Source organism: Psittacula echo (genome assembly GCF_963264785.1).
Source record: "Psittacula echo genome assembly, chromosome: 7".
NCBI lineage: Eukaryota > Metazoa > Chordata > Aves > Psittaciformes > Psittacidae > Psittacula > Psittacula echo.
The window spans coordinates 6509343-6536229 of NC_137740.1; the positions used below are offsets into that span (position 1 = coordinate 6509343).

Genomic DNA, 26887 nt, shown 5'->3' on the forward strand with positions numbered 1-26887 from the left:
AAAAGAAGGACAAGTTAAGCACCAGCATCGTGGGGCTGTATTCTGCTCAGCTGGCAGTAGCAACAGGACCATCCTGGACAGGTCAGGCTGTCATTCAGACAGCACAGTGTGAGTGGCTGGACATACAGTATTTCCTTCCCAAGGCTTTTTCCTAGACTGTACAAGTTTTCCAAGAACATATATCTTCATGTACATTCCTCGGCTCCATTTCTAATACTTCCATGTGTACAGTCATTGTTCCTGAGGTGCATGAATATTTCTGACTGCTTGGAGACACATTATTATTGTGTTGATGTTTCAGCTCTTTTTAAGAGCCCGTGGATAGGAGCAGAAGTGTTCATGGGGGCACTGGGCCTCAGGGCTTTGGCATCAGCATTAAGTTACTAGAGAGTAACAAATCACTGTGTCATTTGCTCAGTTGTGAGTAACCATATGCACACTCTTACCCTGCATCTCCTTGTCAATGAAAGGTACCTGAGCTCTCCTTCCCTGAAGGAAAGCTACCTTAAATTAGGTTACACTTGCTTAAGGACAGTGCCTGTACAAGACAGTATGAAGTGGTTGATAAGTAGTAACTTAGGACTTGCCACTTTGTAGATACCTATCTGAGTGGCAGAATTCTAGATCTCTGAGATTCTCAGTTTTCTTTTACTTCAAATACAGCTTTTTTTTTTCCCAGTTCACAGAGAAATCAAAACCAATTTAATCTTCTTCATCCATTGCTGATTTCAGAACGTGTAGGTATTTCCCTGTTCCTTTCCTTGGACTTTTAAAAATGCTCTTGCTGCTGCATTGAAGAAATATCCTTCCTTAGAGGATTTCTGGTAGAATAAACATTTGGGATATTAACGTCTACTGTCTCCTGAACCACAGCATTCCCCTCAGCAAAATCATCCTCCTTTCCTTCCCTGAGTGCTCAAAAAGGAGAAAAAAAAGAATAGCAAGTGTCCCATAGGTTTGGGCTTTATTGACTTGAATGGTTCATTTCCTTATGGTCTTTCTCCAGAAGAACATAGGACCTGAAACTCAGAATCACACAGTCCTTTAAACTAGATGAAGTGGAAGGAGAAGAACTGAGAGGGGAAGAGGAGTGTCCTCCTTTTAAAGCTAGTATTTTCTCTCAGCTGTTTTTGTTCCATGAGCACTATCAAATCAATCCAGCAGAGACATCTGGAGAAAGCTCTTTTCCCACCTTCCCTAATGTCAACAGTTTGAGGATCTCCATCTGAGTCCTGGTCAGAGACTATGTTTGAGTGAAGGCTGATGTGCTTGGCTTTCTTTTCAGCTAGAATCTGTAACAGTAAATGATTGATGGGAGGTCTGTGATTAGAGGCCGTAGCCTGGGTATATTCTTAGTCTCTGGACAGTCATGGAACAGAACATGTCCTGCAGCATTCCTCCTTCCTATGAGGGTCTGCTAGCAGCAGTCATTTTGTTGGGCATGAAGACTACAAACATTCTGTATTCCCAACGCAGGCTGGAGGGGTGGATGTGCTAGTTTGCCTCCCTGGTGATGACAGGCCTTGAGGGCCTGTAAAGAAAGGGTGTGAGGGATGGGATGGGAGGGCTGGGATGACCCAACAGGGAACAAGCTGGGGAAAGGGAGGGAGAAAGTGGTGACAGGTACTCCAGGGCTCCTCTTCTTTCCATTCCTTTTGTCCCTTCCTATTGTTTTTCCATGTGGATGCAACCATGAAAATGTGACTAGGCCACAACTTAAGGTGAATGAGAAATGTCTGAAATCTGACACTACAAGATGTGTTAAATTGTTGTCTTAAGCTTGACTTTCACATAGGCCCAGCTCTCAGATTCTACAAAGCCTTGGGGCTAACCCACACTGTGCCCCATGTATGACTGCTCCTTGGTTTGAGCTATTATTTTGCCCCCATCAAAAGCCTAATTCCCAGAAAGCACTTCTCAATCTTTCTATCCTCTGAGCACTAAATCCAATGTATTTCCCCCAGAAAACCTTGCTGAAATGTGCTCTGGTAAGGCTCTCACTACCTGTTCTTTTACTAACTGATAATCTGGTAGGGAATGGTCCTTGCAGCACACAAGGCAGTGCAGTCTAAGCTAATTTGCCAGATATGAAGACAGATAGTCAAAGGTATAGAAGCGTACTCTAAAGAGCTGACTTTCTCCCTTTTCTTTTGCCTTTGCATCAGTTTATTTGTGATAGAAGGCATGTTTGGACACACAAACACTTGCACCGATGATTCCCTGAGGTGCTTCAAAGGTCCTTTCCTTCTGCTTTAAAAATTATCATGAAGGTTTCTCCTGTCTGGCAGTGACAGCAGAGGCTTAGGAGAGTCAGAGTTCAGGCTTAGCTCCAGTGAGTATCACAATATATATATGTATTGCAATTCTAGAGCCTGTTTGAATTATCTGGACTTCTTCCTGACAAAGATCATGTAATCCCCTGTGTGCTCTCTGGCTGTATTTTAAGATACTTTTTGTAGAGACTTTATATCAGGTCTTGCCAGCAAATACATAAAGCATTGAAATGGGGGTGGCCAGACAGCAAAGCTTTGACAGCAACTTCTCCATGCAGGGTGATTGTATGGTCCCATAGAACTTGGGTATCTCTCAGCCTTTAATATATCTCTTTTACAAGTGTCCCTGTGAGATCCAGAAGTGCTGTTACTCCTACTTAACCAGAAAGACATAAAGTGGAGGCTGAATTCAGGGACTTGCCTTGTTTGGAGTACCACCCAAAATGTGAGTTAGCAGCTCCAGCACTTCAGTCTTTGCTGTAATCCAAGGACCCTCCTACCTTCCAGGCCTTAAAGTGGACATAGGCAACACGGACCTTGAAGATAAATCATGCATTGATGGAGGAAAGCCTAAAAGTGCCCAAACCTTACCCTAATTAAGGTGTCCTAAGAAAACAACACTAGAAGACATCAGCTGTGATGGAAATACTGAGGTTGAGAGGGAGGCCTGAAAGATTCAGACCATAAAGGGTCATTTTTGAAAGAATAGTAAAATATATAGAGTATGTGGAAGCCCAGTTCTATTAGTCCCTGAAAGCCTATAGTTCTATTAGTCATTTTTGTTAGCTGGCCATCCTAGTGTGTTCTGCATTGAGATAATCCAGTAAAACTTAGAGGAATCTGTAAGGTTCATTTCATCTTGCTGGAACTGTCTAAGCTGCAGTTTGTACTGACCAGTTACATGTACAGAATCTGTGGTTTGGAAACTCTATGTTGCTTCTTGGTTTGCCTGTTCTGTTGCATGTAATCCACCAATACAGAGGTTGTTTCTCATTCCTATAATCTGTCATGAGTTAAGTGATCATGAAGTGGTGGTTTAATTTTGGTTGCATGTTTGTTTGTTTCTTACTCGAGAGGAGTGCAGTCTTCCTGCATTGCAGTTAGTAGCTGTTAAAAAGCTAACTTGCAAAAATAGCACTTAGTTGTGCATGCATGTGCACTTTGTGTAAGCAGGGCCTCTGCTATTTAGATGAGCAGTTGGCATCCTAGCAGCTAGTAGCACTAATACCATCGTGGAGCATCCAGGAGGCACTGATTGCAGTGAAACACACAGCTTGCTGGGTGTCAGGAGCACTTTCTCAGTGCCTGAGGCTTTCATGGACATTTCCCACCAAAACCTGACTGTTCAATGTTGATTTGCTTGCGAGACTTGTCAAGTTCAAAGCAGGAGTTAGTGTGGCAACAGTACTGATTCATCCATGGAAATTCGGGCTCTGTTGGCTTTGGCAAAGAATTATGAGTGGTTCTGAAGATTTTTCAGATATTTGGGGAATTAGTGGTCATTTTTCTCCACAGAAAGTATCTTACAAACAAAAAAAAAAGGACTATATTAAGAAAATCTTGGTCTCTGCTGCATTGCTACTGAGTTAATAAAGAAACACATAAATCTTCAGATTTACCCAATCTACTAAATTATTACCAAGATGAAAATCTAAGGGAAAAGAAGTAATTTCTGGCAGGATGCGTTCTCTTTGTGTTGCATCTTGTTACATTTATCTATGAGTCCATTGTTGCTACTTGCTTTCAGTAAAAGGCAATTTTCATACAAACCTCACTGTGGATCACTGTAAGCCAATGTGCATTCTTAGAGAAAAGATGAGATTCAGGTAAATCAATAACCTTACTTGGAAGAATATCCTGATGATGTTTAAGGACTGCCTTGACTGACTGTAAATTTTTCTTCTAGCATCCTTATTAAAGAATCAATAGAGCAACCTCATGCACTACACCAGGAGAGAGAATTTAAACCCCCCATATTGGTGATGCCTGTCGTTGCTGTGTGTAATTAAACAGATTTTGTTGCATAGTTCTGTTTGAATAAACACTAAGGCTTTAGTGGAGGATCCTTAGGAAACTTTTAGCAGTGAAATGCTCAGATATGTCCACGGCACGCTGTTCACTCATGGCAAGTTAGAGCCCCTCTGCTAAAGTCTATAAACTATATGTGCAAGTGTGTTGTTTTGTTTAAACTGAGGCCCCATCATTGATTTCAATGTGCGTCACATTGCAATAAAACTGTGGCCTTTGGTATCTTCTGAAAGCATCACTGTTTCAGAATTACACAATAGATGTTAAAAGTTGATGGCTGAAGAACAAGATGTAACATGCCTTAGAGGGTCAGGGTCAAAGTAAGTGTCAGCTTTGAGACGTAATGTTTTCCTGGCAAGACAGCAAGACTTACCATCCCTTTGGATGAGGAGGAGAAGGGACATTTATAGGTAGTTATGAGCTTATCCTTGACAGAACAGTGCATCCTTTAGGGCTAGGAATGGTATATTTCTACACAAGCCCAACCTGTTGGCCAGCTGCACAGAGAGATTACAGGGTGATGAAGTAATGTTGCTGGGATGTGACCAAAGATCTGTGATGGGTGGAAGTGCTAGAGGGAAAACAATGGCAATCAAAATAGGTACAGTCAAGGTAAAACTCAAGGGTAAAATCCCAATATCCATACTTATGTCTGATTTGGTTGTGGATCAGGTAAAAAGTTCATAGACTTCAAAGCAGGTTTTGGCTGCAAGGCCAGGATTCGGTTCTCTAAGTATTTTAAATTATTATTCATAATTAATTTATCATAGAAACATGGACGATTAAGTCTGGGAGAGCTCAGAGTGTAGTCCTTGGTTCTGCCTTGCAGAATTGCCTCACAATTCAAAGGGAACTTCATCCAGTGTTCCTCCTTCGTAAAAATTCATTACCAATACAAAGCTCATTCCCAGATATTTGCATAGCTTGGAAAAAAACACAGATGTCTCTGCGAAATCCTGCTTGATTTTATCAAAATCACATCTCTCTTACTACAACCCTCACTGCTTGAGCTGAAGCAGCAATTCCAGGGTCCTCTAAAGAAGAGAAAACTTTCTAACTTTAAAACTTTAACAGGCAAGGAAGCAGTATAGCAGGATGGCGAGAATGAAACACAATGAAGATACTGGGAACAGATGTGACTGTGCTTCAGCAGCATCCTGTAAGCTGTCAGGTACCACTTAGCAGAGGGAGTAGCTACATCTGGTGGTTTGTTTTTTCTAAGGACAAAGGATGTATTTAAGCAAATACACCATATTTATTCTTATTTAAGCAAATACACCATATTTTTTCTAGCAAAACCAAATAACTGTACTTAATTTTTGATTTATTATTGATTTTATCTTTTAACTTTTGTGTAGAATATGTTATTTTTCAAATGTGTTGTCCCTTTGTTTCTTTTTTGGTCTCCTATTCTACACATTTAAGCTCTCTGGGTGTAAGGCTTGTCTGTCTTGTTTCTTATTTGAACATCACTAGTAGAAGGAAGTTGACTTTAGGACTGGAGGTTTCAGGCACTATGGTAATCTGAATAATGAGCAAGTCCTCATTTTCCTGTCTCCTTATCCCAATTGATCATGTCATTGTATTGCAGTGAACAACTCTGTATATGGTACAGTGCAAATTAGAGAACTGGCCTCAAAATACCTTTGTGCCTTGTGCTGAAATCCCATACTGACAGGCCACGCTGAATTTAGAGTGCTAGGTTATTAAAAATACAGGGTTTCTAAGCAACAGTGTTTATAGAAGGAGCACTTCTCGTTCCCAGTTTTGCCTTTGACTGCTGTATCTATAAAATAGCTGAAACCAACAGTATTGAGGTTTCTGTGTTGCAAAACAATTAATTTTGATGCTAATGAAATGGGGCCCTGCTGCCTTCCCTGTGCTTCAGTGTACTTGCACTGCTTATAGGCACGGTACAGGATCTCGCAATGAGTGGCTTGCGTTGAGCTTGCTTTTTAGTTTACAAAGCATATTGTTTAGGGTTGGTTTTGTGAACAGCAATTCAGTGATCTAGAAAATAACATTAATTTGTCTCCTAAGGTAAGAATTTGCAAAGGAAAACCTCACATTGACTAAAATCCTAGTTTTAACTCAAATGTTATATTCAAAAGAACACAGGAATGTGGTACCACAAACTATGGAAAATGCTGTTTTACAAAGAAAACAAGTTCTGCTTGTCTCTGTCTTGTGTATTTCCCCCCTTCCACATGATTTATGTAGTGACTTTCACAAGCCTCATGGCATTTTGTTGAATTCCAAATGAACTTTACTTATATAGAGATGTGTGTGATAGGATTGAAACTCAAGTATCTGTCATTTAAATGCTAATATCTGTGGATTAGGAGAATTTGGCAGTAATTACCAGTGCCAGTGATGGTGCATACTGATTTGAGGTAATGGGTGATGTTGAGTGCCCTATGCTGGGAGTAGAACCAACACTGTCTTATGTCAGGATCAAAGCAGAGCTATATTTAATAGATACTGGCTATGGATGACTTTGCAGAGGATGCAAATACTGCTTGTGTAGGATGGCTGTTTCTTAGACCCAGATGTTGGTGAAAGGCTCTTTGCTGCTGGATGTAGCTGAGCCCAGGGCAGGGTGATGGCAGGGTGTCACCCTGCGGTTCTGTGAGAGCTGCCCATCCTGGTGTGGCCGTTCTTTCCTCTGAGAGTTGCTGCAGCCTGACATATAAAATCAGTATGTGATTGTGTTTATAAAAATCAAGTTATAGTAACTAATGTATGATATCACTTCTGAGGGTGCTGTGATCTTAAGCAGCTGAAAGAAAATGTTGTCTGTGTTATTTCAGTGCTGTGATTTCATAGACGGTCTGGTGACATTTAATGATTATTCCTGATTTGGTTTCACAGATGAACTAAAATTCACAATAGTTGTTCAGAGAAATGGCAGAACCATTTTCATGAATTGGTATCAAATGTATTTGAAGAGAATTTTATTTCACCATATGTCTAGATTATTGTAGTGGTGTTAATCTCTGCAGTGTCCTGAATCCATGGAGTATTCCCAAATGCTAATGTTTGTATTGGCACTTACATGTTTACAGATGTATGTGCAAATGCAGTCTTCTCCCTCCTGATTGGACGATTTCAGAGGCTGCTGTGACAGCTATTTCTCCTCCTTTAATCCTTGCTGAGTTGACTGTCAGGTGCTGCAGTTTAAATCATCACAGAATCGTGGAATCCCAGGTCAGAAGGGTCTCAAGGATCATCTGCTCCAACCTTTGTCGGCAAAAACACAGTCAAGAGAATCATAGAATCGTTTAGGTTGGAAAAGACCTTTAAGCTCCTCAAGTCTTAACTGCTAACCCAGCACTGCCAAGCCCATCGCTAAACCGTGTCACTAAGTTCCACAGCTACACATCTTTTAAGTACCTCCAGGGATGGTGACTCCACCATTGCCCTGGGCAGCCTGTTCCAATGCCTGACAACACTTTCAATGAAGAGTTTTTTCCTAATATCCAATCTAGACAAGATGGCCCAGCACCCTGTCTTAAAAGTGCCCAACTGTTGGGGAATCCATTTTGGCTAGACCTTGTTCTCTTTGGAGAATTCGTTGATGTCCAAAGAAAATCCAGGCCAGCAGGTTGTGGAATCTAATTTGTAATACACACACACACAAAAGCCAGGAGGTGAAAGCTGTGTTTTAGTGCACAGATTGCTTAGGCCTCTGTTTATTAAGTATTCTGTAGTAACTAATTCCTCCAGGACAGTTTCTATCTAGATTTGTCCAGCTGCAGTGAGAGCGTGTTGAGTGAGCATGGAAGGAGTGCACAACACGCAAGATCTAATCTAGCAATGGCATGTGTGCAAGCAAAACTTTGCATTCATGCATTGCCCCAGGGATTTCACTGGGGCTCTGCCTGGGCACCCAGTTCTGCCTACATGGAATAAATGGCAGATAGGAGTCATGTCTGAAAGCAGCACAGAGCTGTCATATGCTTGTTTTAGCCAGACTTTACTATTTGTATAAACACTGTAAGCACTCTGTTGCAAACTTGGACAACATTTTTCTCTGCCTTCTTCGTTGTTTTGGTTTGATTTTATTTGCATGCATCATTTTACATGTGAAGAAATTAACCCAATGTAACCAACCCGATTGCACAGAAGGTAGAATAAGGTTTTGTTTCCTCATGTTCTTTCCCTTCTGAAACATAATTTCTCCCCCCCCCAAAATAGCAATTGGAAACAGACACCGATTTGCTCATAACAACCCTTAAAACCCTTGATCCAGATATCCACTGGTTTGTGAACACTGAGTCGCACGATATCGAAAATGCACCGAGCTCAAAGGTTTAGTTTAGAGAATGATTCTGAATGGGGGAAGTTGTCTGTTTTATGTACAAATATTAGTCTTTCATCTGTCTTCAGAGCAAGCAAATATTGGGAGATGAACTTGCTCACACTTTCACTGCCACTTGGGTGAAGTATTTTAGACACTGAGGTACAAATTTGCTTTTGATGTTGGCTTGGTTTTCCAGATATCTTTGGGATAATAAATATGGAGAGAAAATACATTCATTATTAACTTCCCAGGGACTGACCGTCTGATTTATGGATTCGAAGAGTCTCCATTTAATCTGTCAAAACTGATTTTAAACTTCATTTGTCTTCTGGTTTTGGCAACACTTTTTACCTTGAATTTGACTGTTTGACATGCATTGTACCAGAGGCACATTTTAAAACCATTTACAGTACGTTGCAAAAAAGAGAGGTTCAGTTTGGTACATCTGCTTTCAATATCATGCATCTCTAAAAGTGAAGGGAATGTTCTTGTTGTAGCTGTGAGCACAGCATTTAGGTAACTTCTTTTACAAGACCAGAGTAATAACTGCAGAGAATGAATTGTCACTGAATAAGCTTCTCCAGTGATTATGACTGGTTGCAGTTAACAGTGCTGCTGGTTGGGTACAGAATGTGGCTTCGCCAAACTGAAACATAAAGAAGCGGAGCCTCAACTTTGGGATTCTCTCTAAACTCTGCCTTTCAGGCACTGACCACTGCTCCTTTCCTCACTCTGAGCTATGGAGTTGGAATAGTGGGAAAATAGTGCATTGCAGGGGTGGTACAGCAATGACCTAGGTGCCATGTGGTGAGCCCTACGAGTGTAGTTCTGCCAGAGTTGTAAGAGAGAAATCTTCACTAAGTACACATAGAGCTCATAGAGTTCCCATGTTTTTTAATCATAGCTGCATGGGCTTGTTTTTTTCAGGAGAACAGCCTTACCTGCCTTGCATTTTTTCATCCCTACTGTCCCTGTGTATTGGTTTAGTCCTACACTAGTCTGCATGATCATGAGCGAGGGAATAATGCATGAATAAAGATGACATAAGGAGGATGTTGTAGCAATAGCCCAAGTAAGTTGTGAATGCTCCACCCCTGGTGGTGTTCAAGGCCAGGCTGGACAGAGCCTTGGGTGGCATGGTTTAGTGGGAGGTGTCCTTGGCCATGGGAGGGGGGTTGGAACTGGATGATCTCAAGGTCCTTTCCAACCCTAACTATTCTATGATTCTATGATAGCAACAAAGGTAACGGGGAGCTGGATGGATGAGGTGGCACTGCAGGTAGATCAGGAAGGCATTGCCTTAGGAGTATTCTACAGAAAGGCCTGGAAGTGAAGTGAGGGCTGAGAGTACCAAGTCAGAGATGGACAAGGGGCAATGGGTGTAAACTGGAGCATAAGAGGTTCCATGTGAACATCAGGAAAAACTTCTTTACTGTGAGAGTGACAGAGCACTGGAACAGGTTGCCCAGGGGGGTTGTGGAGTCTCCTATGTTGGAAATATTCAAGGCCCGGCTGGACAAGTTCCTGTGTGATGTACTCTAGGTTACCCTGCTCTTGCAGGGGGGTTGGAGTAGATGATCTTTTGAGGTCCCTTCCAACCCTCGGGATTCTGTGATTCTGTGATTCTACGTTATGGATACCTCATGATGGAGACTGTTCAAAGTGAGAGTGAAAGGAAGAAGCAGACTGAAGGTGCAGCAGTCTGTTTAGCTGTATGGAGCTACCTTTGATGACTTATCATAGAACCATAGAATGGTTTGGGTTGTAAAGGACCTTAGTTCTAATCCCCCTGCCATGGGCAGGGATACCACACACCAGACCAGGTCACCCAAGGCTCTGTCCAACCTGGCCTTGAACACTGCCAGGGATGGAGCATTCACCACTTTGGGCAACCTGTTTCAGTGCCTCACCACCCTCACAGTAAAGAACTTCTTCATTATGTCCAACCTGGACTTCTCCAGTACCCATTACCCCTTATCCTGTTGCTACAGCCCCTGATGAAGAGTCCCATCATCCATGTAGTGATATCAGAGACTGAATTTTTAAGTAGTCAGACAGTAAGCCGCAGAGATGGGATTTGTAATTGCAATTATCAGTATGAAGGTGAAGAGGGAGGAAAGAAGTAGAGAAAGGACTAAGCTCTTTGAAATTAAGAGAACCTGATGAACAGGATCCATCCTCTGGACAGCTCACTGGACTAACTGCTCCTCCCTGTGCATCCAAGGGGTTGATCATGGTTCGTACTTGTTAGAAGAGAATACCCTGGTGTTCATGTGTGCAATCACCAGTTCAGGTAGGTCTTGACACTCCTAGCTTGCATTCATCTCAGCCCTGCCTGGTGTTGTGTTGGAGGATTATTGGTTGTGTTCTCCTCAATGTAAGAAAGGATTTAAGCAGTTTCATTTTTTTTCTGTACGTGCCTGATGCTGGGCCTGGGGTTTTTATTCTTTCAATTATGCTCTGGAGCATTTGGAATGCTTAACAGAGCCAGGCACAGGCAGTGCATAGGGATGAGAGCCCTGGAATAGAAAAATAAACAGCGGAAACCCACAGCTGAACTACCAGATGCTGGGGTTTGTTGAGCGTTTTTTATAAGAACACATGGACTCTGACTGGGTCATTATCCCCACAGCCACTTGTCAGCGTAGCTCCCTCATAAGTCCCACTTTTTGTCTCTTTTTTTTCTCCCCACCCTCCTTTTTTTTCCCCTTCTCCCTCCACTTCTCCACATAAAATGTCCCTGTCCAGCCATAACTGAAACAACTGATTAGCTGCTGCTTCCCTGGAAGAGGGGACCCACAGTGGCCACACACACAGAAGGGTGTGCAGGCCACTGTGTCACCTCTGGAGACACTGCTGTGACACGGTGCTTACCTCAGACTATAGGGGAGCAGAGGGAGACAGGTCACCAGATAATAAGATGTTTAGGAGGGATTTGTTTTCCTTCTTTAGTAAAAGCACTGATATGAAAATGTGAGGGATTCCCTTAGCTCTGAGCAGAGGCAGAACATGCTGTGTATGTGTGTCAGGTCTCTCCCTGCCTCTTCCCCACTTTCTGTCCTGCCAACCGTTACAGTTGTGCCAAGGCTGCTGCTGCTGTGCTGAGTGGCACAGGCTCCTCATTCCTTTGTGCTCTGTTGCTTGTATCTGTCAGCCTCTTTGGATGTGAACTTTCTGAGGCAGGAGTAATATTTTTTATCATTCCTGTGTAGAATAAACTGCAATTGCATTATAAACTCTTATGCTTTGGCAATATTAATAAGCAAATAACAGGGCATGTTGTAGAATTGCAGGTCTCACTGTATGTACAAAGAATGGTTCCCTTTCCAGTGCTGAGGGCATAAGGTTTCCTCAGAGCTCTGCCATAGTATGTCTGTTTTACACAAACTCTACCTGTACCTCAGAAGTAAAAGCTGAGGATAGCTCCTTTGCCGTGGCTGCATCGCAGTCAAGTGGGTGCGAGGAAACAGGCCGTGGCTGATCCTGAGGGCATTAAAGGGAAAGCAAAACCAGAGCAGGCTGTGCATGCACCCGACAGTGACTGTAATGCATAGCAGTCTAAGCATCAGGGATCTGAGTCCAGAAGGAAGGTCAAGAGAGATTCCTACCAAAGCCAGTAATTGTTTTCTTTTTTAGCTTGTTTATTTTCTATGCAATTAGCAAAACGTGACTCTTCATTATGTGTGGTGTAACTAGTCATTAGCTGTATATACATGGCTGGGATTCAATTACACAGAAACAAGATACTTTGCTTTTCCACACGGAGGGAAATGCACTGACATACAGGGGATGTAGACCTGAGCTTTGGAAAGCCACTCTTGCTGGTGTGGGACTAGTCACTGCAGCACAGATCCTGGTGTTTGTGTAAAGCTTAGTTCTTCCTAAGCATAGCCACTGAGTAAGTGCATGTGGCTGGCAGCACGGTGCTCGGCGTCTGGGCTTGCCTTTGAACCAGGCTCTGAGCAGGTTTGCCAGCCTGGCCCTGGACCCAGCCTAATATAGCCTTTGGTGACAGATCTTTTTACTGGGGGGTAGGAAGCCCACGCGGTGTTACCCTGCAGTGTGAGGACTTGGTAGCTCAAGGCACCCCAGCTTAGAGATGCCTGCAGCATGTTCTGAAGTGGCCCGGCTTTGCTGTTGTTAGTTTCTTTTTTTTCCTCGCTTTGCTTGTTGGAAAACTACTGCTAATGCTTTACAGTGCAAATAATGCATGATATTTGCTTCTGTCATATCCCAAGTAGATGAACTGCTTTCATCTTTTCCCTCTTGCCAGGATCTGTGCTAATGAAGGGCTATGACAGTGAGAAGGAAAAATTGAACCTCTGGAAGTTCTCTTTTTTAGGAACTTCCAGAGGTTGCATTCCTCCAACTTCATCTCAGCTAATTTCTTCGTCAGTGTGCGCTCAGGATCACATGGATTTCTGCCAGGTAACATGGATTTTTGTGAGCTCCTTCGGCAATCATTTTAGCTGCAAAAGCCCATGGCTTACCGTGGGGCTCGGCTGATACGTTCAGCTTCCAGCTCCTTTAGTTTTTAAATGGCTTCAGTTACTCCCTCTCTGCTGTCTTTTGCAAAATAGGGTTTAGATGTATTGTGCAGAGCGTGTGCTAAACCAAACAAGGCAAACCTAAGAAAGGCATAATTAAAACAACAGAAATCTCACACTCACTGACTCTATTGCTGGAGCTCTTTTTGCCTGTAAACAAAAAATTCAAATGGTTGGTTTCATAAGTGGTTACTGAGCTTCTGCAGTTGCTACATTCCTTAAAATGTTGTTATTTCTTTTTTGGTCACACACTGGGGGACTCCATTGTTTTCAGTGGTGCCTATTGAGTTAGGCCCATCGACAGCAGAACTTCTTCTGGGTCATTAGGTTTGGAGGCACAGTAGTATAATTTGGTGACTTTATTCTGTTTCTTAGCAGAGACTTGTAATAAAGTCACGCACAAACAAAACCAGAGTAACCATCCTTCTCCCTTCCTCCAAACTCTGAGAGGATTAACGGACCCAGCCAGGCAGCTTCAGGTAAAACATGAAGAATATGCTGAACAAGAGTTCCTGTTCCCATGCTGCAGCAGAATAACAGTTAACATGAAATTGGAGAGCTGTGTTTAGGCACGTAGCAGGCAGAAGTAGCAAAACAGCACTGCTGTCTTATGTTATTAATGGTTCTAGAACTGTGCTGTTCTAGTGTTGACAATTTAACAAGGTTCCTTGGAAAAACTGGCTTAACTTCTCTGAAACTGTGTTTAAGAGAAGATTCACACAAATGATGCATGATCTGGAGAATATACTATACCAGGAGAAAATGAAAGAGAAGGGCAATTAGTCACTGAAGAAAAGTCTAACAGAAGCAGAAAGTACCAGGTATGTCTTGTGTTTTAATCTAGCACACAAAGGCATAATGAGACCCAATGCCTGGGAGCTGAAGTCAAACAAGTTCAAGCTATATAAAATTCATGCTGAGAAACATGGAACAAACTGCCACAGAAGTAATTTTTCATCATTTAGAGATTCCACTTTGAGATTTGATGTCTTTCTAAAAGATGCACTCTAGATCCAGCAGCGTGTGGTTAAACTGGATGCAGATATCCCACAAGAAATACAATCCACCAAGCTCACTGGTATTCTGGCTGGGTTCAGCCTGTAAACTGTGTGGTCTTTGGAAGTTGCTCTCTATTTCTGTGCTATGCTTACTATTCTCATAACTCAGTTACTTCACCATAGGGTCTCCATTTCCCACTTTGAAGTAGTTCTTATAGGGCAAGTTTCTGCCTCTTGGGTCATTACATTTAGGGAACCTTGCACACCTTTTGACCATGCTTTACCTGCTATGAGAACATTTGCATCTCCACAGCTCTTCACCTGGCATTTTTCTCCAGCACTAAATTCACATTAAAATGCACATTCAAGATATAAATCCTCATCCCTCATTATCAAGGTTAGCAATGTGCCAAGGTGATAGGGAAGAGGAGAAGAGTGGGATGTCTGCCCAGAGTTGTAACAGGCTGGACCTCCTCAGTCTGAGGCCCTCAAATCTGGTCTGAGTAGAAGATCATTCAACAGTATTTACTGAGTTGCTGGCTGCAGCATTTTTATTTCTAACTGAGCACTGGAAGCTGTTGTTAAAATGGAGATGTTAGAATTTGTCCCTCTGTTGTGCGTCTTTAGATACTCATTTCTAGAAGATTTTTGTAAGTCTGATCTTGCACCTTCTAGTTTTCAATGCCTATTGCAGTGACTCCTGATTGACAATCCGACAAAACCAGAACTGGACCTAAAGACAATATGATTACTCTCAGTTTCACCAGATCAGTTAGATCAGTGTGTTAGAATGATTTCATGCTCTTCATGTGTTTTTGATGGTGGGGATAGTCAGAAGAAAAAGTGCTGTAAATCTGAAGAGTCAGCCCTAATTAGAGTTTTGAGAACGCCATAACACTGGAATCTGGACAGTGTGCAAGTATGTGCACTTTCCTGGGAGTTTTTGTTTAGTGTTTTATGCTGCTAAATTGAATTATGGAGTGATGAGACCTCAGTGGAGACCATTTTTACCTCTGCATGAGTGCATTTGGTAAGTTCTATATTGAGATTTCTAGGCGTTTTTCAGAGAGCAGTTTAATGCGACAGTAAGAACCAACAAGAAAACTGGGTCGTACAAAAGGTTAATTAGCCTTGTTCTTCTGTGCCTTATCCAAGAAACAAGATAAAATAATCTAGATGAGATTTAACTGCTGTGTCTGACTGCCACTGTGCTGCTTCCTTGCTGCCTCACAGTGAAGGAAGCGTGTACCTGCTACCATCTGCAAAGAACAGGATCTGACTGTAAAATGTGAAGGGGAAAGAAAGTTAGCATTAAATCTGAACTCTCCAGTCTGCTGGAGAGTTCAGAAAGGAGGCAGAGGGAAGAGATCAGAGCTCTGAAAAGCATGGTTTATGAGAAAAATCTGAAATAATGAGGGCTGTGTAATGCTGGCAAGAGAAGACTGAGTGGAGAGAGCCTTCAAAGACATAAAAGGTTGCTATGGAGGGCAAGATAACAGACTCTTCCCCATGTCCAGTTTGGACAGGACAGTATGTAACAGACCAAGTTGTGCTAAGGGGACGTCAAATTAGATATGAAGGAAAAAAATTTGGTCAAGTTAAACAAGTGAATAGGTTTCTGGGAATGCTGAGGAATTGCTGGAGTCTGTAAAGGACACATTGGCCAAACACCTCATTAAATCTGTGAGACTGGATTATGCTATTGGGACACAGGGTAGACTAAATCACCTTCTGAAGATTCTTCCAGCCCTGGCTTCTGTGATTGCACAATCTGCGTATCTGAGTAAAGGGCTTTTCGTGATTTCAATGAGACTTATGTATCTGTTTCTTCACTGCCATATCCAGCTTCATGTAAGCACTGAGATACCTTATTCTCATGACTCTTGTGGGAAATGCAGGCCTAGTTTACAGAAGGATGTAGAGGGCAGCGATGCTAAAGAAGAGTATTCTATATACCTCCTAATCCATAGCAACTGCCCACTGTCATCACTCAAAGGTTCACAGAGGGCTTTTAGCAGGACCTAAACTTCTAATTGTTTTTTATTCAGTATTCATATAAGCCAGCACCATTCAGTGAGAACTTTCCCTTTTGTAGCAGCCCTTGTACTCTTTAATCTTTCTCATGTCTCTTTTTCTTCTTCTCTGCGCCTTTACCTCTTCCTAGCAGATTCCACAATAGCTTCATTCTTATCCTGTCCCACAGTCTGCTAAAAAAACCCCACAGAAGAGCAGGTAACGGTGCCGAATCTGACTTTCTTAAGAGATTGATACAGTCAAGATGTTCCATCCTCCCACTTGTCTGAAGCTGCTCCGTTTTGGATAGATACTTGAACGAGTTATATGTAAGTCGTAGAGGAGAAGGCGGTTATTCTTCTTACTGTGTTACATAGCATATAGGTATTTATTGCACCAATAACTCATGTTTGCCACTGTCTTTACAGGTGATAACATTAAGGTCCATGATTAACATGCACTGCATGTATCTGCAATATAGGTAACTGCTATCCTCAGACTTGTGTAAAGTTAGGCAGAAGTGTACTCTGTTGTGGAGAGCCTGTAAGAGGCTGTTCGCTGGCAACGAGTGCAGAAGGGTAAATTCTACTTAAATAGAACGAGTCCCAAGCATAATTCTGGTAAAATAGAAAATGACATTGCAAATCACTTGGTGTTAAATATATTTCAAATCAAGTCTTGAAATAATGCCAAAATCTTGGCAGAAAGCAATGACAAACAATGAAAAAAGCAAGTGAAGAGTAGCAGGGCTAGGCTGTTGCTCTTTTCAGCATGTATTGGGCAAACCGTTTGTTTGTCTCGAATTTTCTTGCTGGCAGTGTTAATTCTAAGCTGTAAAGAAGCCATTACTGTATTAGGTATCAAGTGTCAAATGGTCAAGGAGACTGTGAGACTGTGTAGGTGAAATGATTGCCTATTTGTGGTAGCAATTTGAATTTTCAGTGTGATTATTTTAAGCAAGGGCAGGAAGAGCTTGATAGTGATGTAGGTTACTCAGTAAGTGCGAGAGAGCTGTAGTGACTATAGATGGAGGTCCTGTTATGTGAAGATGTCTCCTTAATGAGAGAACGGATAAAGAAATGCAAGTTGCATTAGGACAGTGTGTAGTCTCCAGCAATCAAATGCCTTTTCACTGTAGTTTTTCATTACTGATTTGTAAAGAACCCAAGAAAAAATGTCTCCAAGAAGCTCCTACAACAAGTGAGCTTGGAACGAAGATATCAGTAGAGAGGAGAGAGTCATGAAGGCTCTCATAGAAAAAGAGCTTAATCCACACTTTTGGAGGGCCAGCAAAAGGAAGACAACCCATTGCTGGAAGCTGATGTGCAGTGCAGCTTTACTAGCTCCCCTCCATTGTCTTCCCTTTACATGTTGGAACATTCCTATCACATAGCAATGTGGAAAATTAGTTCTAGACTCCCAGGGATTCCTATTATGAGTAATTTTCTGTCTCCTTTGACTATGAGTAGACTGGTTTCTAAATATATGCATCAGAAATAGGTCCTTAAGGCTAAGTGTTGTACATCCACATCCCACGAGACCTTTTTCCCTGTATAGCTTGCACTGAAAAGAACAAAATGCTTTATAATTACCAGGTTCCCCCTTTGTTTAAAGTTTGCCATTTCTGTATAACTCTGTGTGATCTGCAGTGATTCTCTTTGGAGCAGGTAGCTGCCGTGGCCTTTTCTGACTTGGTGACACTTTTAGGCTTCTAAATCTTTGAGCACAACATTTTGGTGGAAATCATTTTTGTTGTATTCCGTTGGGTGATGAGTTTTTTACCTTTTTAATGTATATAGTGTACTGCTGAGCCAGGCAGACATAAAACTCCTTCTTGGGAGATGGACATATATGTTTATACAAGATGCATGCAGGGTGCCATATGGCAAATCCCCAGCTTTCATTCCCTGCACATCCTTGTATTTCAAATGTTTGAGAGAACATATACCCCTGCGGAGTCTTTACATGGTCTGCTGGCTAGAACTTCCATGGAAAAGAGAGGCTAAATGGACTAAGTAAAATATAGGGGAGTGGAGATCTGGGAGTTTAAAAGTTCAGGGTTTAATAAGTAAATGGGAAAGCAATAACCCACTGGCAGTTCATAGTAGGCATGCTCTGGCTATGAGTGAATGCTGAGAGGAAAAAAACCCCAAAAGGAATAGATTTTCTCAAACTTGCATGTATGGAAAGACCCTGTCTTCTCAATGGGGTCATAGAATCGATGAGGAAAGCATGTTTACATAGGAACAATGCAAGTACCTGCATCAGAAAATATGTGAACTTCTGTCTTGAAAGAGTCACTCTGGAGTTCTTTTAACCTACAGGCCTTGTCTAACTACAGGCTGCAGTGAAAACCCTGCTGGTGTCCATTTAGAGCAACAAAAAAGACAAACCAAAGAGGACAAGGGCAGGTGAGTGTGTACTTAACCCTAAACAGTGTAGAGTGGCCTTATACCTTACATCAGTATGCACAATGGCATTTATTTGGGGTGTATAGATTGATTTGTCCCAGTTGAGCTGGTCTCTGGAAGCACAGGTTGTTGGTCAAGCTCATGTGTGAGGGCAGGGAGTTTAAACCAGACAGACTGACAGCAGCTTCTGTGTGTTACGTGTGTTGCTCGCATTGAAAAATACAGTTGTTGGTACCCAGACGGAGTGACCAGCTTCAGCTAGGGTTAAACGTTGTGAATCTAAATCATACAATGACTTTGGTAGAGCCAGCTTTGTACAGTGCAGCAGCAGTCTTGCATCTATGGCATCCTGGAACATGTACTCGGAGGTGAGGCACAGGTTGGAGAAGGTTAATGGTGGTGGTGGAAGACAGAGTTGCAAACTGAGCTTAGAAATGAAAGGAAGATGGAGATGAGTGGAGAGGTGGGAAAGGAGAATGGGGCCAATGGCTGTATATGCATCTCCTTTAAACATGGTTACTAATAAGGTGGCAGAGGCAGGAGCCCCTGTTCTCCTGTGTTTGGCAGGGCAAGGACAATCATAAGGATATATCCAGCCTATCAGAAATACTGAGAATTAAACCTATTCCAAACACAAGGCTTCTTAAAAAAAAGAAAAAGAAATACATCGAATTTCATTACATTGAGCTTATATTCTCCAAGTGCCCATTAGGTGGGTTTTAGGATTTCCTTTTAATTAAAATAATGTTTGTTGAGCTTAATATTTTCCTAAAACATTTATTTTAATGTCTTTTCCCCCTGTTACTACAATCCAAGTAGTGAGGAAGGATAACTGACCACAAAAAAAGGCCAGATGTGCTGAGAATAATATTTTGCACATTGCCTGGCAACAGGCAAAAGGTGATTCCAAGCTGAGGAGACTGTGTAACAATGAATGTAGTGACAAGACCTGTGTTTCATCAGGCTCCAGAAGGTTTTGTCCTGATTGCCACAAAAGAGGGCAGTGGTCATTTTCAGTTTGTTCTCCGCTCTGTTTGGGGGCATAACTTAGAGGTCTGAGATTCAGATAGGAAGCCAAGAATGTTGAGTTTCAAAACTGAGTGGAATAAGAGACTCCTTGTGATAGCAGAGAGTTATTTTATTTCTCTGTCAATCTATTCACTGTTACCTAAAATGGTTATATTCTTACACATCTAGAGCCTAACTCAGAACATCAGCTAAGGCTGTGAAGTCACTGGAACCTAAGCACATGGCATGTGTTTTCCTGAATCTTGGATGTACTTGCTAACTTCAGAAGGTGTTGTGAAGGTCTCTGCTGGAAACCTAAACTATGAACCATTGCAAGCCATGTTAGCACTGAAAGTTGTATTGTTACTGTGCTCTTCTCCTGCCTCTTGGACTCCAAGATTACCTTTAAAATAGCATGAGAAAGTCAGATATGGGAGCCGTATGTATCCACATACTTGAGGGTGAAAAGGTTACAGATCTCTAAACTACTGAAATGCTTTCAAATTGTTTAAGTTAGACTGATATAAAATCAACCACGCTGCTTTATTCGGGAATGCCAGCACAAGTCATTCGCTCTTTCAAAATCCTGTGCGGAGTCTGCAAAAAGAGATTCCACAGAACAGAAATAAAATGCAATCCAAATAACTTGTTTTAAAAATAAATCGAACATGAAATAACAAATATAGATGTAGCCAACACTTAGGGTCCAGATTTTACTAGAAAGACACACATGGGTTGTATTTATCTTTCACAAGTTTTTAAGATTGATACTCGACAATTTATTTCACTAGCTGGGTTGTTTTAGATTACAAGAGTTTTCTTAGCCCTTCTGTCTTCACTCATACATCAATGTGAAAGTAAAGCAATAAGTATTTCTGTTATAGGATTTTATAGCATGGTGGAGGAAAGAGATCCTTCTTTTTTATTCTAATCTTATTGACTGCTGTTGGTTTTAACCCTAATCTTTTATAGCTGCCACCTACACGTGATACACATATGTAGGACAATTTGGGTTTTCACTTGACTCTCACTATACAGTATGGTCTGTAATAAAGAATCTTTTGGCTCTCACTTACTGTGTTTTTATTAAGATAGTATACAAGCATTATAAAAAACGAAGCCAAGTCCCTGCCAGCTGTATGAAACAGGCCTTAAAATGTGAACAAGTTGTAACTGATAGAGAGATCTAAGGTGAACCTGGAATTGTGGTGTGAGCTGCTTTGTTAGTCTTTGAGACACAAACTCTTGAATGCAGCAGTGAAAATTCAGTGCTGTTATTGTTAACTACTTCAGTTCTCAGGTAAGGACAAAACAAGATCTCTTCTTGTTGCTTTGGAGAAATAACTGTTGCCAGTGTAAATGAACCGAAGGAGCTGTTAATGACAAATGGTCATATTGAAAGTCAGTATGTTTGACCCCATGGGCTGCCCAAGGGGCTTAAAGAATTGCGCAGTTTTAGTTGAACATTTTGAGTAACTTTTCCATAGAATCTTGACTTACTTTGATAGTCACTAGCTGTGTGGTTGTGTAGTTGTTTCCTCAGCACGATGTTCACATCGTGCATTTACTACCTTTGCATCACAGAAAACTTGGATAATTATTTTTAACTGGCAGTGTTCAAGGCCAGGTTGGATGGGGCTTGGAGCAGCCTGCTCTAGTGGAAGGTGTCCCTGCCTGTGGCAGGGGTTGGAACTGGATGAGCTTTAAGGTCCCTTCCAACTGAAACCATTCTTTGATTCTGTGATATGATTGAATTAATGGAACAGGAAAGGAATTTTGCACTTTCATGCAAAGCTCTGGGGCTATTCAACTCTGAGAGGCTTTTTGTTGCCCTCTAACGCAGGAAGGAAACCTTGTGGGGCACAATATTGATATCACACAGAGATGAAATCAAAACACAGAGAGAACTTCCAAAAATACACAGGGTAAAATTTAACTTGTAAAAAGAATATATGAGTTCTCAAAGCTTTGTGAGAGCATACATTCACCTGCATAAAGAGTCATGGTCAGACAATCTGGGACCACATTGCATTTGTATGATTCAAAAGTGCTAATCTTTCATATTCAAATGTTATTGAAAGTCTTCTACTGAATTACAGATTATTGCAAAGATTTCCTAATGTGCAGAACTTTAATCTTGCAAGTGGTGAAAAGCCCGAATATTTAGAGATCTGTTGTGTACCCAATGGAGCAAATGACTGCAAAGAGGTCAAAAAAAGATCTGAACATCCTCTCTTTAGAGTCTTAATGCCAAGGTCTGGAAGTCCATGTTTAGGATATCATTTTTGAAGATATAAGTGAAAATAACCATGTTGCATTGGGGTAAAGTCTGCTTAAGGCTCTGAAAGCCCTCCCATTTACCATAGAGAATGGTATGACAGGCATACTAAACTTTGCAAAAGTGTTGATATACTTGTTGAAAATGTTGAAAATGCTCTATGTTCATGAAGCGTTTTGAAGATTCAGTGTTTTGAAAGCATTCAGTTCACTTTTTAAAGCCTTCAAGCAGGCAGCATAATGCTGTGCATCTCTCCTGATGCTCTTAAATTGTTGACTGTACAGGAGCTGTGTCAGTCACTCCAGCCATACAGTAATGGAGATTATTCAGCTCTAGTTATGTGGAATGGGTTGCTGAGTACAGGTTCAGTCTCTTCCCTACAGTACATGGCTTTGCCGCATTGGCACCTTTTGAGTTAATCGTTCTCTCTCAGTGAAGGGCTTTGATGGCCTCTTGTAGCGTGGCTGATTTTCACTTGTTTGAGACAATCTGGTACTGTTTGGTTTTTCACTCTCACGTGACTCATCCAGCTGCCAGTAACAGCGTTCCATTTCTCACTGTTATCGTGGTAAATTTTGGACATCACATCCAAACAAAACCAAGAATGGCAAATTTTTTTTTTTTTTTTTTTTTTTTTAATAAAATGAAGTAATTAAAGAGAAGAAACAGTTAAAAAAAAAAAAAAAAAAAGGGCAAATGACCTAGTTTGGTCTTTGCTGCAAACCCCACAACGCTCTGGGGATATCGAAGTATGTTAGGCAAATACTTCAAATCTATCTCTATTTTGAATGTGAGTCATTTCAATTATACATCATTTCAGTTATTTGTTCATTGGCCTTAATGAGGGAAACTCCAAAGCACTGCAACATGTGTTTGTTGTGGAATAACTGCCCTTTTGGGAAGTTCTTGCTGTTATCTTCTTAGCCTTAATAGCTAATTTTATCAGCAAGAGTGAAGCCTTCCTGAATGGTAAACAATATGTTCCCCAGGGATGAAAGAGAGCTGCTGCCCTTTAGTAGGGTTGTTTTAAATACTGATCTCATTGTTACACAGACAGGTTTCCCTTTGTGTGGGGGAGATGTTCTGTTTTCCTCTGGGAGAATTCACCCCTAGCAAGACACATAGACTCTGCAGATCCTGATCAGTGTGAGGTGTGTAGCCTCATCACAGTCAGTGGGACCAATACTCACGTCTTAATCTGGCATAAATCAAGAAGAATCTCCCTCAAAGTCAGTTGCCCCAGAATAAAAGAAGCAAGATATCCAAAACTTAACCAACGTGATTACTCATATGGAAGGAATTGACTGATTGCAGCCTTTGCACACTACTGTATCAACTCTTCCGTTCCCTCCACGAACACTTAAATGTAAAGATATAAATCAAAACTGCAGGACAGAAAAAGAGAAAGACAAAAGTTACCTTGATGGATTCCACTTTCATGTGATCCTTCTGGAAACCACTCTGCTTTTATTAGATTTACTCTCTGTAAATTAGGATTAGTTTTTTATGTGGATTTATGAAATAGCTATGGTTGTACTGAAAGCAGGGGGAACCCTCTGGTATAAGGCAGGGAGCATGTGCTCTTTTCATCTGTTATTGGTAAGTTACACTATGTAAGTTAAAGGCCCCTCAATGCCAGTGAAAGAAGAGCTCTAGTTCCAGACATGGAAAACGCTTAAATCTTGTGTATGCCAGCCAGTGATATTAATATTCTGTAAAAAAGCTAGTTGTCAAAGGGCCAGATTCTGTTCTCAGTTACACTGGTGTAAAACAGACTATATTCTTTCTTTTCAGAGGCAATGAATTTGCTTTCACATGTGCTTGAACGTAGACTCTGTTTGTTTGTGTTCAGAGGCAACCTCTCGATTCTTACTTTACTTGCTGTGGGGCTGGTGGCGTTCCTTGCCTGTCATTGTTCCAACTCTCATGTGGTGGGCACATTTCAGAGGGCTCTGATGCAAGTGTGACTTCACTCAAGGCACTATTGTGCAAGGAACTTCTAGTCTTGTTAATAACTCTGTAAGGTGCTTTGTGAAGGCAACTGTACAGTGGATTGGCTGAAAGACATAAGTTCACAGATATAGCATGAGTGTTCTGTTCCTTTGCAGGGAGAAAATGTATTCTCTGATTTGACAGCTATAAGAGAAGATAATAAATTTTGACAGCACAGGGATAATGTTCATGTTATTCTAGGAAATCTCCATCTTCACACAAATAGGTATTGGTGTGTGCTACAGTTGGTGTTGCTGAACTTTGGTGAAGGCTTCAAGTTTCTGTGTTTTGATAATATGAGAAAATTGATAAAATGAATATCTAGAACGCTCTAATGAATTTCAGACTTGTATTTCTGGGGGAATGAAAGAAAGGAAGAAAGTGGTTTTATTACAAATCCAGTATACGTCTTAAGCATTTAAAAAGAATCTTTAGTGTTTTGGAGGGAAGGTACATCTTGAATATATTCCAGGTAACACTGCTGGTGGAAAAGTAGAGGAACTGTGAACTGCGTATTTTCAGTATGACTGATCTACCAACTTCTCTTAGTGTAGTGTATGCACTTTTAAAAGTGTATAGAACCTCTCACCCGTGTTCAACACTGTATTTAGATACCTTTTAAATGCTTAATTTATCTATCCAAATTAACAGCCATCAGCCTGATTATACAGTCTTGCAAAGGTAGAGATCAGCCTTGAAGTGAGTGAAATTATGATGGGATGAAGCCAAAATAGGAATGGGATAAAGCCCGACGGAGCTGTGGAATCCAGAGGATATCATGATAACTTGTGTTATTACAACCAGGGCAATGCTAATTGTCACAAACCTCCCCTTAGGAGCTGAAAGGCATCCAGAGTGATCTTCTGAAATGCTTTGGTCTAAAGTGGCTGCCCTGTGCAGGCTAAAGGATGCTACATGTCTGTACAGTTTCTTCATGTCTTCAGAGTCATTCAGAACAATTACACAATATCGGTGAATTCGGGTCTCCGAATATACTCCTGAAATAATTAGAACATATGTATTAGTTACCAGGAAAAAGGCGAACAGCCCATTTTGTATAGTTAAATACAAACTCATGTATTATTCCTAAAAATCTTACATGAGCTTTTTGTCTATATAAAATAATGCTGGCCAACACTTCCTGAGGGTTGCCTTGGCATAGTGATGGAGCTGGGTGGGAAAATCCCAGTATTGTTTTTTTTCCAATTTTAAGTATTCTGACTTCTTAAAAAAAATAGAAATCGGATAAATAAATGGTCAACAAATGTAATGTATCAGCCAAACACTGAAAATGTTTCACTGGAAACAGGGAACTCTATTCTGGAAATGTCACAATAATGCCTCATGAAACTTGTAATTTGGGTGTCACATGTACCCTCTCTTTTCTGTGGGTCTGGATGCTTGCCTGCGCTGCATCTTCATCTGCCATAGGGCTTTCCTATCACAATAGTGCTGTGGAGCATGATGGGGAGGTTGTGGAGCCCAGCCAGTGGAGGAGAATGGACTTTTGTGCTGTGATCCCTTTCACAAATTCTCCAGTTACCAGAGCCTTTTTTTGCCTTCCCCAGTCACCTGTTTCTGCTCATTTATACTCACCAAAAACCTGAACGTGATTCTCATCTCTTTCAAAGCATTCATTGACTGTTATTATAGAGGACCACAGCAGCCCAGGCTCTCCCACTTGCCTTTGCTATAAGATTAGAATCATTTAGGTTGGAAAAGACCAAGTCCAGAAGCATTAGCGGCTGTCCATAAGAGGAAAAGGGGGTTTATGTATGTTAAGGGTATCTTTGCTTTGAAGGGGCTGTGTTGAAGATCTAGTATTTTAAAAGCACAATTCATATACAGTGGTGAAAATGATGAGAAATGGCTATTGTGACTTTTAGCTAGCCTCTGAAGGCTACATTTCTTACAACTATTTTTATATATGAGTGTTTGACTAGTTCACTAGAGGTAAATAACCCAACTAGTATGGTTTAAGTTAAATGGAATTGCTGGTGTTTGACCAATGCAATCTAAATTCTCAGTTTCTGCTTTGTCCTCTTTTTTTAGCTAGATTGTCATTTGTGGCTCTAGATATATTTCTGAAGAATATTGCTATAGCTCTACTCGGTTTTACCAACTCTGTTAAAATGTAATATTCCCCAGGGACAAATATGTTATTATTATTAGCATTAACATTTATAATAATAGCTTGCTTGGAAAATACAGTTAAATGTATACATTGAAACTAAATGAATTACAGTTTTTCACACTGTTGACCTGACAGTAAAGTAGAAACATGCCCATCTAAAGTCATCATGATAGAGATAATTGTCTGCAAAGAAAAACTTGACTTACGTCACTGTTTTCAGAGGGTGCCTCTCCCTGAAAATAAAGGGAGTCTGAAACATCCCTTTCCAAAATCTAACACAGGCAAGACTCCACCATAAAAATAAACAGAAGGAAATGAAGCATCAGGCTAAGGGGTTTTTGAGTTACATTATGAAGTGTAAAATAGCCACAAAACTGAAAATGAGAAATAAACAACCGTACTTCAGAGATCCACATTCCTTTGCAATTCATTTTTGCTTCCTTGTGAAACCTTTCATTTCCACTGCTGTGTCATTTACAAGAATTTTGTAAGGAGGTCCGAACTGAGCATACAAAGCAGTAGTCAGGGTGGAGGGTTCTTAGTCAAACCCTTATGATTATTAATTTCTTTTGGGTTTTCTTGACAGTGAACGGTGGCTACAATCATTGTAACTTGGTCTCCGAGAAGAAGAACATGATGGACATGGAAATGACAAGTAGCTCGGTACCTGTCTGCCGACAAGGTCTGTTCATCCACACAGGGAACTCCCTGATGCGAGACCACCCGCTGTCCTGTGAGAGACTGCTTCATGTTGGTCAGCTGAACTTGACACACTCCGATATAAGGTACCACTGCAAGTTTTATCGGTTGATATAATTTGCTCCTCTGGAGTGCTTCTGTGTTGGAACTATTTCTCAATACCATCCACGGGTGCTACATTTGGAAGGCCATTTTTGGCTTTT

The 26887-nt window shown here is 41.2% G+C and overlaps 1 protein-coding gene across 1 annotated transcript in view; it reads left to right on the forward strand.

Annotated features, from left to right (window-relative positions):
• The window catches only part of GLIS1 (GLIS family zinc finger 1), a gene marked incomplete at its 3' end in the record, with an annotated part of 201687 nt that overhangs the window by 70242 nt on the left and 104558 nt on the right, over positions 1–26887 (forward strand). The window contains exon 3 of the mRNA XM_080622939.1: positions 26572–26770. Coding sequence (XP_080479065.1) covers positions 26572–26770 — 199 coding nt within the window. The remainder of the gene's footprint in view (positions 1–26571; positions 26771–26887) is intronic.